This window comes from Heterodontus francisci, chromosome 10 (genome assembly GCF_036365525.1).
Source record: "Heterodontus francisci isolate sHetFra1 chromosome 10, sHetFra1.hap1, whole genome shotgun sequence".
Classification (NCBI taxonomy): Eukaryota; Metazoa; Chordata; class Chondrichthyes; order Heterodontiformes; family Heterodontidae; genus Heterodontus; species Heterodontus francisci.
In genome coordinates this window covers 11,126,045-11,139,639 of record NC_090380.1, presented here as the reverse complement: position 1 = coordinate 11,139,639, position 13,595 = coordinate 11,126,045, and the positions used below count along the sequence as shown (strand labels likewise).

The 13,595-nt window shown below is 47.2% G+C and overlaps 1 protein-coding gene across 1 annotated transcript in view; it reads left to right on the top strand.

The window, feature by feature from the left end:
• Positions 1–2,592: 2,592 nt before the first annotated feature.
• Positions 2,593–13,595, top strand: part of LOC137374289 (cytoplasmic tyrosine-protein kinase BMX-like) — a 170,834-nt gene continuing 159,831 nt past the window's right edge. Inside the window, exon 1 of the mRNA XM_068040099.1 lies at positions 2,593–2,791. Within this exon, the coding sequence (XP_067896200.1) occupies positions 2,660–2,791 (132 nt within the window). The 5' untranslated portion in view covers positions 2,593–2,659. The remainder of the gene's footprint in view (positions 2,792–13,595) is intronic.

Below are 13,595 nucleotides of genomic sequence, written 5' to 3'. Positions count from 1 at the left end.
CACTCTCTGTAACTGGCGGAGAGCTGACAGTGGATCAGCTGCTCATACTCTCTGCAACTGGTGGAGAGCTGACAGTGGATCAGCTGCTCACTCACTCTCTGTAACTGGTCGAGAGCTGACAGTGGATCAGCTGCTCACTCACTCTCTGCAACAGGTGGAGAGCAGACTGTGGATCAGCTGATGACTCACTCTCTGTAACTGGTGGAGAGCTGACAGTGGATCTGCTGCTCACTCACTCTCTGTAACTGGTGAAGAGCTGACAGTGGTTCAGCTGCTCACTCACTCTCTGTAACTGGTGGAGAGCTGACAGTGGATCAGCTGCTCACTCACTCTCTGTAACTGGTGGAGAGCTGACAGTGGATCAGCTGCTCACTCGCTCCTTGTAACTGGTGGAGTGCTGACAGTGGATCAGCTGCTCACTCACTCTCTGTAACTGGTGGAGAGCTGACAGTGGATCTGCTGCTCACTCACTCTCTTGAACTGGTGGAGAGATGGCAGTGGATCAGCTGCTCACTCACTCTCTGTAACTGGTGGAGAGCTGACAGTGGATCAGCTGCTCACTCACTCTCTGTAACTGGTGGAGAGGAGACAGTGGATCAGCTGCACACACACTCTCCGTAACTGGTGGAGAGCTGACAGTGGATCAGCTGCTCACTCACTCTCTGTAACTGGTGGAGAGCTGACAGTGGATCAGCTGCTCACTCACTCTCTGCAACTGGTGGAGAGCTGACAGTGGATCAGCTGCACACACACTCTCCGTAACTGGTGGAGAGCTGACAGTGGATCAGCTGCTCTCACACTCTCTGTAACCGGTGGAGAAATGACAGTGGATCAGCTGCTCACTCACTCTCTGTAACTGATGGTGAGATGACAGTGGATCAGCTGCTCACTCACTCTCTGTACCTGGTGGAGAGCTGACAGTGAATCAGCTGCTCACTCACTCTCTGTAAGTGGTGGTGAACAGTGAACATAGAACATAGTACAGTGAAGCCCTGTACAGGCCCTTCGGCCCACGATGTTGTGCCGACCCTTTAACCTACTCTAAGATCAAACTACCTACATACCCTTCATTCTACTATCATCCATGTACCTGTCCATGAGTTGCTTAAATGTCCCTAATGTATCTGCTTCTACTACCACCGCTGGCAGTGCATTCCACGCACCCATCACTCTCTGTGGAAAGAACCTACCTCTGACATCTCCCCTAAACCTTCCTCCAATCACCTTAAAATTATGCCCCCTGGTGATAGCCCTTTCCGCCCTGGGAAAAAGTCTCTGGCTATCCACTCTATCTATGCCTCTCATCATCTTGTACAACTCTTTCAAGTCACCTCTCATCCTTCTTTGCTCCAATGAGAAAAGCCCTAGCTGCCTCAACCTTTCTTCATAAGCCATGCCCTCCAGTCCAGGCAGCATCCTGGTAAATCTCCTCTGCACCCTCTCGAAAGCTTCCACATCCTTCCTATAATGAGGCGCCCAGAACTGAACACAATATTCCAAGTGTGGTCTAACCAGGGCTTTATAGAGCTGCAGCATAACCTCGCGGCTCTTAAACTCAATCCCCCTGTTAATGAAAGCCAACACCCCATACGCCTTCTTAACAACCCTATCAACTTGGGTGGCAACTTTGAGGGATCTATGGACGTGGACCCCAAGATCCCTCTGTTCCTGCACACTTCCCAGAATCCTGTCTTTAAGCCTGTATTCTGCATTCAAATTCGACCTTCCAAAATTAATCACTTCACACTCTTCCAGGTTGAACTCCATCTGCACTTCTCAGCCCAGCTCTGCATCCTGTCAATGTCCCGTTGCAACCTGCAACAGCCCTCCACACCATCCACAACTCCAGCAACCTTCGTGTCATCGGCAAACTTACTAACCCAGCCTTCCACTTCCTCATCCAAGTCATTTATAAAAATCACAAAGAGCAGAGGTCCCAGAACAGATCCCTGCGGAACACCACTGGTCACCAAGCTCCAGGCTGAATACTTTCCATCTACTACCACCCTCTGTCTTCTATGGGCCAGCCAATTCTGTATCCAGACAGCCAAATTTCCCTGTATCCCATGCCTCCTTACTTTCTGAATGAGCCTACCATGGGGAACCCTATCAAACGCCTTGCTAAAATCCATATACACCACATCCACTGCTCTTCCTTCATAAATGTGTTTTGTCACATCCTCAAAGAATTCAATAAGGCTTGTGAGGCATGACCTGCCCTTCACAAAGCCATGCTGACTGTCTCTAATAAAACTATGCTTTTCCAAATAATCATAAATCCTGTCTCTCAGAATCCTCTCCAATAATTTGCCCACCACCGACGTAAGACTGACTGGTCTATAATTCCCAGGGTTATCCCCATTCCCTTTCTTGAACAAGGGAATAGCATTTGCCACCCTCCAATTATCACATATTCATTGAACTTGAACCTTCCTAGACTAAATGCCTCAGTGGCATGAATTACAGTGCATTCACGCACTGAACACCATGTTACATCAAAATAACACGAGAGTGTTTGAAATGTTTAGTTAACCTTGGTTTCATTAATGTATTACTATTCAGTATGTGCACAAGAGGGATGAAATACAGATTTTAGAGCAGATTTGAAGATCAATCTTTAAGTAATCACCATTTTTGTTTTTTCTCCTGGGGCAGTCAAATGGAACAGCCTTTACTGAAAGAAGTCCTTTTCAAACAATCACGATGGAAAAGAATATTTTCAATCAATTGCAAGCAATACCTGTTTATTTTGACAAAATCAAGCCTGACGTACCACAGTTACAAACACGGGGTAAGACAAACATTTCTTTACACAACTTCTATTCATATACTTGTGCTCACAGTGGAGAGTCCCAAAGCTTCTGATGCCCATTTAGGATCATAGAATTATAGGAAATAGGAACTGGAGTAGGCCATTCGGCCCATCAAGCCTGCTCTGCCATTCAAACAGATCATGGCTGATCATCCACCTCTGTGCCATTTTTTCCCCACTACCCCCATATCCCTTGGTGCCATTAGTATCCAGAAATCTATCGATTTCTGTCTTGAACATGCTCAATGGTTGAACCTCCACAGCCCTCTGGGGTAGAGAATTCCACAGATTCACCAACCCTGAGTGAAGAAATCCCTCCTCATCTCAGTCTTAAATTGTCTGCCCCTTATTCTGAGACTATGTTTTTTTTTATATTCATTCATGGGATGTGGGCATCACTGGCCAGGCCAGCAATTATTGCCCATCCCTCATGGCCCTTGAGAAGGTGGTGGTGAGCTGCCTTCTTGAACCGCTGCAGACCATGTGGGGTAGGTACACCCACAGTGCTGTTCGGAAGGGGGTTCCAGAATTTTGTCCCAGCAACAGTGAAGGAACGGCGATATAGTTCCAAGTCAGGATGGTGTGTGACTTGGAGGGGAACTTGCAGGTGGTGGTGTTCCCATGCATTTGCTGCCCTTGTCCTTCTAGGTGGTAGAGGTCGCAGGTTTGGAAGGTGCTGTTGAAAGAGCCTTGGTGCGTTGCTGCAGTGCATCTTGTAGATGGTACACACTGCTGCCACTGTGTGTCGGTGGTGAAGGGAGTGAATGTTTGTAGATGGGGTGCCAATCAAGTGGGCTGCTTTGTCCTGGATGGTGTCGACCTTCTTGAGTGTTCTTGGAGCTGCACCCATCCAGGCAAGTGGAGAGTATTCCATCACATTCCTGACTTGTGCCTTGTAGATGGTGGACAGGCTTTGGGGAGTCAGGAGGTGAGTTACTCACCACAGGATTCCCAGCCTCTGACCTGCTCTTGTAGCCACAGTATTTATGTGGCTAATCCAGTTCAGTTTCTGGTCAATGGTAGCCCCTAGGATGTTGATAGTGGGGGATTCAGCGATGGTAATGCCATTGAATGTCAAGGGGAGATAGTTAGATTCTGTCTTGTTGGAGATGGTCATTGCCTGGCACTTGTGTGGCACGAATGTTACTTGCCACTTATCAGCCCAAGCCTGGATATTGTCCAGGTCTTGCTGTATTTCTACACGGACTGCTTCAGTATCTGAGGAGTCGCGAATGGTGCTTAACATTGTGCAATCATCAGCGAACATCCCCACTTCTGACCTTATGATTGAAGGAAGGTCATTGATGAAACAGCTGAAGATGGTTGGGCCTAGGACACTACCCTGAAGAACTTCTGCAGTGATGTCCTGGAGTTGAGATGATTGACCTCCAACAACCACAACCATCTTCCTTTGCGCTAGGTATGACTCCAGCCAGCGGAGGGTTTTCCCCCGATTCCCATTGACCTCAGTTTTGCTAGGCTCCTTGATGCCATACTCGGTCAAATGCTGCCTTGATGTCAAGGGTAGTCACTCTCACCTCACCTCTTGGGTTCAGCTCTTTTGTCCATGTTTGAACCAAGGCTGTAATGAGGTCAGGAGCTGAGTGGCCCTGGCGGAACCCAAACTGTGCATCACTGAGCAGGTTATTGCTAAGCAAGTGCCGCTTGATGGCACTGTTGATGACACTTTCCATCACTTTACTGATGATTGAGAGTAGGCTGATGGAGCGGTAATTGGCTGGGTTAGACTTGTCCTGATTTTTGTGTACAGGACATACCTGGGCAATTTTCCACGTTGCAGGGTAGATGCCAGTGTTGTAGCTGTACTGGAACAGCTTGGCTAGGGGCACGGTATGTTCTGGAGCACAGGTCTTCAGTACTTCTTTCTTTCTTTTGGGCCTCCTTATCTCGAGAGACAATGGATACGCGCCTGGAGGTGGTCAGTGGTTTGTGAAGCAGCGCCTGGAGTGGCTATAAAGGCCAATTCTGGAGTGACAGGCTCTTCCACAGGTGCTGCAGAGAAATTTGTTTGTTGGGGCTGTTGCACAGTTGGCTCTCCCCTTGCGCCTCTGTCTTTTTTCCTGCCAACTACTAAGTCTCTTCGACTCGCCACAATTTAGCCCTGTCTTTATGGCTGCCCGCCAGCTCTGGCGAATGCTGGCAACTGACTCCCACGACTTGTGATCAATGTCACACGATTTCATGTCGCGTTTGCAGACGTCTTTATAACGGAGACATGGACGGCCGGTGGGTCTGATACCAGTGGCGAGCTCGCTGTACAATGTGTCTTTGGGGATCCTGCCATCTTCCATGCGGCTCACATGGCCAAGCCATCTCAAGCGCCGCTGACTCAGTAGTGTGTATAAGCTGGGGGTGTTGGCCGCTTCAAGGACTTCTGTGTTGGAGATATAGTCCTGCCACCTGATGCCAATTATTCTCCGAAGGCAGCGAAGATGGAATGAATTGAGACGTCGCTCTTGGCTGGCATACGTTGTCCAGGCCTCGCTGCCGTAGAGCAAGGTACTGAGGACACAGGCCTGATACACTCGGACTTTTGTGTTCCGTGTCAGTGCGCCATTTTCCCACACTCTCTTGGCCAGTCTGGACATAGCAGTGGAAGCCTTACCCATGCGCTTGTTGATTTCTGCATCTAGAGACAGGTTACTGGTGATAGTTGAGCCTAGGTAGGTGAACTCTTGAACCACTTCCAGAGCGTGGTCGCCAATATTGATGGATGGAGCATTTCTGACATCCTGCCCCATGATGTTCGTTTTCTTGAGGCTGATGGTTAGGCCAAATTCATTGCAGGCAGACGCAAACCTGTCGATGAGACTCTGCAGGCATTCTTCAGTGTGAGATGTTAAAGCAGCATCGTCAGCAAAGAGGAGTTCTCTGATGAGGACTTTCCGTACTTTGGACTTCGCTCTTAGACGGGCAAGGTTGAACAACCTGCCCCCTGATCTTGTGTGGAGGAAAATTCCTTCTTCAGAGGATTTGAACGCATGTGAAAGCAGCAGGGAGAAGAAAATCCCAAAAAGTGTGGGTGCGAGAACACAGCCCTGTTTCACACCACTCAGGATAGGAAAGGGCTCTGATGAGGAGCCACCATGTTGAATTGTGCCTTTCATATTGTCATGAAATGAGGTGATGATACTTAGTAGCTTCAGTACTATTGACAGAATATTGTCAGGGCCTATAGCCTTTGCAGTATCCAGTGCCTTCAGTCGTTTCTTGACATCATGCGGAGTGAATCGAATTGGCTGAAGTCTGGCATCTGTGATGCTGGGGACTTCAGGAGGAGGCCGAGATGGATCATCAACTCGGCACTTCTGGCTGAAGATTGTTGCAAATGCTTCTGCCTTATCTTTCTCACTGATGTGCTGGGCTCCCCCATCATTGAGGATGGGGATATTTGTGGAGCCACCTCCTCCAGTTAGTTGTTTAATTGTCCACCACCATTCACAGCTGGATGTGGCAGGACTGCAGAGCTTAGATCTGATCCTTTGGTTATGGGATCGCTTAGCTCTGTCTATCACATGCTGCTTATGCAGTTTGGCACACAGATAGTCCTGTGTTGTAGCTTCACCAGGGTTGACACCTCATTTTGAGGTATGCCTGGTGCTGCTCCTGGCATGCCCTCCTGCACTCTTCATTGAACCAGGGTTGGTCTTCTGGCTTGATGATAATGGTAGAGTGGGGGATATGCAGGGCCATGAGGTTACAGGTTGTGGTTGAGTACAATTCTGCTGCTGCTGATGGCCCGCAGCACCTCATGGATGCCCAGTTTTGCATTGCTAGATCTGTTCTAAATCTATCCCATTTAGTACGGTGGTAGTGCCACACAACACGAAGGAGGGTATCCTCAATGTTAAGGCGGGACTTCGTCTCCACAACGACTGTGCGGTGGTCACTCCTACCAATACTGTCATGGACGGATGCATCTGCGGCAGGCAGATTGGTAAGGACGAGGTCAAGTATGTTTTCCCCTGTTGTCGGTTCTCTCACCACCTGCCGCATACCCAGTCTAGCAGATATGTCCTTTAGGACTCGGCCAGCTCAGTCAGTAGTGGTGCTACCGAGCCAGTCTTGGTGATGGACATTGAAGTCCCCCACCCAGAGTACATTCTGTGCTCTTGCCACCCTCAGTGCTTCCTCCAGGTAGTGTTCAACATGGAGCAATACTGACTCATCAGCTGAGGGAGGCCGGTAGGTGGTAATCAGCAGGAGGTTTCCTTGTCCATGTTTCACCTGATGCCATGAGACTTCATGGGGTCCAGAGTCAATATTGAGGACTCCCAGGGCAACTCCCTCCCGACTGTATACCACTGTGCCACCACCTCTGCTAGGTCTGTCCAGCCGGTGGGACAGGACATACCCTGGGATGATGATGGCAGTGTCTGGGACAATGTCTGTCAGGTATGATTCCCTGAGTATGACTATGTCAGGCTGTTGCTTGACTAGTCTGTGGGACAGCTCTCCCAACTTTGACACAAGCCCCCAGATGTTAGTAAGGAGGAGTTTGCAGGGTTGACAGGGCTAGGTTTGCCATTGTCGTTTCCAATGCTTAGGTCGATGCCGGGTGATCTGTCCGGTTTCATTCCTTTTTATTGACTTTGTTGCGGTTAGGTACAACTGAGTGGCTTGCTAGGCCATTTCAGAGGGCATGTAAGAGTTAACCACATTGCTGTGGGTCTGGAGTCACAGGTAGGCCAGACCAGGTAAGGACAGCAGATTTCCTTCCCTAAAGGACATTAGTGAACCAGATGGGTTTTTACAACAATCGACAATGGTTTCATGGCCATCATTAGACCAGCTTTTTAATTCCAGATTTATTCATTGAATTCAAATTCCACCTTCTGCTGTGGTGGGATTTGAACCCATGTCCCCAGAGAAATACCCTGGGTCTCTGGGTTACTAGTCCAGTGACAATACCACTACGCCACCGCCTCCCCTGGTTCTAGACTCAGCAGCCCAGGGAAACATCCTATCCACATCCACCCTGTCATGCCCTGTAATAATTTTGTAAGTTTCAATGAGATCACCTCTCATTCTTTGAAACTCTAGAGAATACAGGCCCTGTTTCCTCAATCTCTCCTCATAAGACAATCCTGCCATCCCAGGGATCAGTCTGGTGAACCTCCGTTGCACTCCCTCTATAGCAAGTATATCCTTCCTTCGATAAGGAGACTAAAACTGTACACAATACTCGAGGTGCAGCTTTACCAAGCCTTCGTACAATTGCCGCAAGATGTCTTTACTCCTGTACTCAAATCCCCTCGCAATGAAGGCCAACATACCGTTTGCCTTCTTAATTGCTCGCTACACCTGCATACTAACTTTTATTAACTCATGAACAAGGACATCCGGGTCCCCCTTTGGACCTCAATACTTCCCAATCTTGCACCATTTAATAAATACTCTGTCCTTCTGTTTTTTCTACCAAAGTGGATCACTTCCCACTTATTCACATTACATTCCATCTGCCATGTTCTTGCTCACTCACTTAGCCTGTCCAAATCCCCACCAAGGCTCCTTTTGTGGCTTGAGTTCTCAAAAGCTCTTTTTGAAGATTGTTGATTCTAAGGTGGTTACTAGGTTTGCAAGATTATGTATTAAGAGCATAAGCTAGTGGGAGCAAACTCTGCAAATATATATCACAGAAGCTTTTTTCAATATTTTCTTTTTGCAGGGTTTGTTTGTATGCTTTAAAAATGTTTGAATTATTCACTCAATTATCAATTATTGCACAATCTGTTTTTCTTTTGGATCTATTTGAACTGGATTCTCAGTGATCCAAATTGTACAGGCATAAGGTAGGACTGAAGAAACATAAATTTGGTGTTCTAAAACTGTCACTGTAAGTTTTAGCCTACTTTCTTAGATTGTAATTTTCATTAAATTAAATGCACAATTAGTTTTTGCTTTTGTCACCAGTATTACAGAAGGATCGATTTGAAAATATTTGCAATGATTGTTATCTTAGTCGGTCCTTGTAAACAATTGTCCCATCTTCAAACTCCCTTTTCCTCTCCAAATTTCTGAAACATATTGTGGCCTCTAGTAGCCATGTCCATCTTTCCAACAACTGCATGTTTAGACCCATCCAATCAGGTTTCTGCCCTGCCACTGTACTGAAACAGTCATGATAAACGTCACAAATGACAATCTATAACTATGGTGCACTAACCTCCTCATCCTTCAGGACCTGTTATAGAATCAAAGGATTTGATATTTTCAAGGGTCAGGAGTTCTGGTTGGGCTGTCAAGGAGTTTTGCGAGCGTGTTATTTTTAGCAGGTTTGCCGCCCAGAAGCCAGCCTGATTGATGGGTTTGTCTCCTCGTTTGGTGGGGGGGCAGTAGGGGGCGGGGGGTGGTGGTGTTGGGGAAACACTACAGAAGAGGTCACAAGAACAGGTAAGTTTCTGCTCTTCAGGGTACATATTGCGAGGGAGGTTAATTACAGCATTATTTGGAGGGTTGGGTAGATCGCATGATTAGATACAGATGAGGGGCATTGGTTGAGGGTCAGAGGGGTGGGATCATGATAGAGGGTGTCTGATTGCGGAGGGTGTCTGATCCTAGGGGACGGTCATTGATCAGGGGGTTTGGTGATTGAGGGAGGGGATCGGTGAGCATGCGGGGGGATCCAATGTTGGGGGGGGGGGAGGATGCAGAGAGGGAAACAGGTTCGATTGGGAGGCCGGTGGGGTGGGGGGGAGGGGGTTGCACTCCTGCTTTCTTGACCCACAAGCAGTTCCAGCAATTCCCACCTCCCTTTAGCTGCCATGTTAAAGATAGAAGAGATAAAATCTGAGGAATACAGCCTTATTAAAATATTGAAATAACCAACTTGATATAACAATTCTCATGCTTGTTTTCAAACCCCTCCATGGCTTCATCCTTCTCTATTGCTGGAACCTCCTCCAGCCCTAACAGCTTCCGAGATGTCTGCGATCCTCCAACTCTGGTCTCTTATACATCCTCTCACAGATAACTAGGAATTGCTCTGTAGAATTGATAGATTTTGTTAGGCAAGGGTATTAGGAACTGTGAGCACATAGCTGAGTGAGAGTTAGGTGAACCTGCTAAACAGAGTAGGGGTGAGAATTTGGTGAAAGTGGGAATTCGGTGCCGAGGGGAAAGGAGGTACTCATTAATTTAAACCAAGGGACAACAGGATGCAGGTCAATATATAAATAGAAACATGGAAAGAAGGAAGCCATTCCGCCCTTTGTGTCTGTACCCCAAAGAAAGAGCTATCCAGTCAAATCCCACCTTCCAGTGCTTGGTCCATAGCCCTGTAGGTTATAGCATGTCAGGTACATATCCAAGTGTTTTTTAAGCGCAATGAAATATTCAGAATAATAAATTCTGTCTGTTGGGATAAATTAAAATTAACGAAGCAGAGAATGCTAACATTAAAGGGATTCGAATTGTTGTAACAGTAAAAAGTCTGGTATACATAAATAAGTAGATAGACTTTTAAGCAAAATGATGGGACAGCTGAAAACTGTTGCCTGTAATTCCTGTGTCATGTAGGAACTCCAGGAAGCCTCACATGTCCGAGATAACGATGTGTGCAGGAAGTGCCTCCATTGCTCAAATTCAAGCTATTGTTTCTGACTAAAAATAAAACTGATAAAAATTGATTAAAACACTCATTAACTAATTAATAAGTAGAGTAACTAAACCAGAGGGAGGAGATTACTGTATTTAGACAGCATTTAATATTTATTGTAGAAATCTAGCACTAGGGACCACATAGTGAAGTGTATCATAATTTAGTAAGGATTTAATAAGTATTTATTTATTTTATATCAATTAACTAATTAGTGACAGAAATGTCAGTTAGAGGGGTGAAGTGCTTCACCTGTGAGATGTGGGAAGTCCGTGACGCTTCCAGCGTTCCGGGCGACTACATCTGCAGGAAGTGCACCCAGTTGCAGCTCCTCACAGACCGCATGGATCGGTTGGAGCGGCAACTGGATGCACTTAGGAGCATGCAGGTGGCGGAAAGCGTCATAGACAGGAGTTTTAGAGAAGTGATTACACCCAAAGTGCAGGCAGATAGATGGGTGACCGCTCGAAGGGGCAGGCAGTCAGTGCAGGAATCCCCTGTGGCTATCCCCCACTCTAACAAGTATACCGTTTTGAATACTGTTGGGGGAGATGGTCTATCAGGGGAAAACAGCAGCAGCCAGAGCAGTGACACCACGGTTGGCACTGTTGTTCAGCAGGGAGGGACAAAGCGCAGAAGAGCAATAGTTATAGGGGACTCTATAGTCAGGGGCACAGATAGGCGCTTCTGTGGACGTGAAAGAGACTCCAGGATGGTATGTTGCCTCCCTGGTGCCAGGGTCAAGGATGTCTCTGAACGGACAGGGGGCATTATGAAGGGGGAGGGTGAACAGCCAGAGGTTGTGATACACATCGGTACCAATGACATAGGCAGGAAGAGTGATGAGGTTCTGCAGGGCGAGTTTACGGAGTTAGGTAGTAAGTTAAAAAACAGGACCTCTAGGATTGTAATCTCTAGATTATTCCCTGTGCCACGTGCCAGTGAGGCTAGAAATAGGAAGATAGTGCAGCTAAACACGTGGCTGAGCAGCTGGTGTAGAAGAGAGTGTTTCAGATATCTGGACCATTGGGCTCTCTTCAGGGACAGATGGGACCTGTACAAGAAGGACGGGTTGCATCTAAACTGGAAGGGCACTAATATCCTGGCTGCAAGGTTTGCTAGCGTCACTCGGGAGGGTTTAAACTAGTGTGGCAGGGGGGTGGGAACCAGAGCAGTAGGACAGCTAGTAAAGTAAATGAGGAGGACATAGTAAATAAGGCCAGTAGGACTAAGAGGAAGAGCAGGCAGGGAGGTGTTGCTGAGCACAGCGGGACTGGTGGTCTGAAGTGCATTTGTTTCAACGCGAGAAGTATAACAGGTAAGGCAGATGAACTTAGAGCTTGGATTAGTACTTGGAAATATGATGTTGTTGCTATTACAGAGACTTGGTTGAGGGAAGGGCAGGAGTGGCAGCTTAACGTTCTGGGATTTAGATGCTTCAGGAGGGAGAGAGGGGGATATAAAAGCGTTGGGAGAGTTGCATTACTGGTTAAGGAGAATATCACAGCTGTACTGCGGGAGGACACCTCAGAGAAGTCATGCAGCGAGGCAATATGGGTGGAGCTCAGGAACAGGAAGGGTGCAGTCATGATGTTGGGGGTTTACTACAGGCCTCCCAACAGCCAGCGGGAGGTAGAGGAGCAGATATGTAGACAGATTTTGGAAAGATGTAAAGGTAACAGGGTTGTAGTGGTGGGTGATTTTAACTTCCCCAATATTGACTGGGACTCACTTAGTGCTAGGGGCTTGGATGGGGCAGAATTTGTGAGGAGCATCCAGGAGGGCTTCTTGAAACAGTATGTAGATAGTCCAACTAGGGATGGGGCCATTCTGGACCTGGTATTGGGGAATGAACCCGGCCATGTGGTCGAAGTTTCAGTGGGGGGAGCATTTCGGGAGCAGTGACCATAATTCCATAAGTTTTAAGATACTTGTGGATAAGGATAAGAGTAGTCCTCGGGTGAAGGTGCTAAATTGGGGGAAGGCTAATTATAACAATATTAGGCAGGAACTGAAGAATTTAGATTGGGGGCGGCTGTTTGAGGGTAAATCAACATCTGACATGTGGGAGTCTTTCAAACGTCAGCTGATTAGAATCCAGGACCAGCATGTTCCTGTGAGGAAGAAAGACAAGTTGGGCAAGTTTCGGGAAGCTTGGATAACACGGGATATTGTGAGCCTAGTCAAAAAGAAAAAGGAAGCATTTGTAAGGGCTGGAAGGCCAGGAACAGATGAAGCACTTGAGGAATATAAAGACAGTAGGAAGGAACTTAAGCAAGGATTTAGGAGGGCTAAAAGGGATCATGAAAAGTATTTGGCAAACAGGATTAAGGAAAATCCCAAGGCTTTTTATACATATATAAAGAGCAAGAGGGTAGCAGGGAAAGGGTTGGCCCACTCAAGGACAGAGATGGGAATCTATGCGTGGAGCCAGAGGAAATGGGTGAGGTGCTAAATGAGTACTTTGCATCAGTATTCACCAAGGAGAAGGACTTGGTGGATGATGAGCCTAGGAAGGGAGCGCAGATAGTCTCAGTCATCTCATTATCAAAAAGGAGGAGGTGTTGGGTGTCTTGCAAAGCATTAAGGTAGATAAGTCCCCAGTGCCTGATGGAATCTACCCTAGAATACTGAGGGAGGCAAGGGAAGAAATTGCTGGGGCCTTGACAGCAATCTTTGCATCCTAAATGGCTACAGGTGAGGTCCCAGAGGACTGGAGAATAGCCAATGTTGTTCCTTTGTTTAAGAAGGGTAGCAAGGATAATCCAGGAAATTATAGGCAGGTGAGCCTTACGTCAGTGGTAGGGAAACTATTAGAGAGGATTCTTCGGGACAGGATTTACTCCCATTTGGAAACAAACAAACTTATTAGCGAGAGACAGCATGGTTTTGTGAAGGGGAGGTCGTGTCTTACCAATTTGATTGAGTTTTTTGAGGAAGTGACGAAGACGATTGATGAGGGAAGGGCAGTGGCTGTTGTCTATATGGACTTTAGTAAAGCCTTTGACAAGGTCTCGCATGGCAGACTGGTGCAAAAGATGAAGTCACATGGGATCAGAGGTGAGCTGGCAAGATGGATACAGAACTGGCTCAGTCATAGAAGACAGAGGGTAACAGTGGATGGGTGTTTTTCTGAATGGAGGGATGTGACTAGTGGTATTCCGC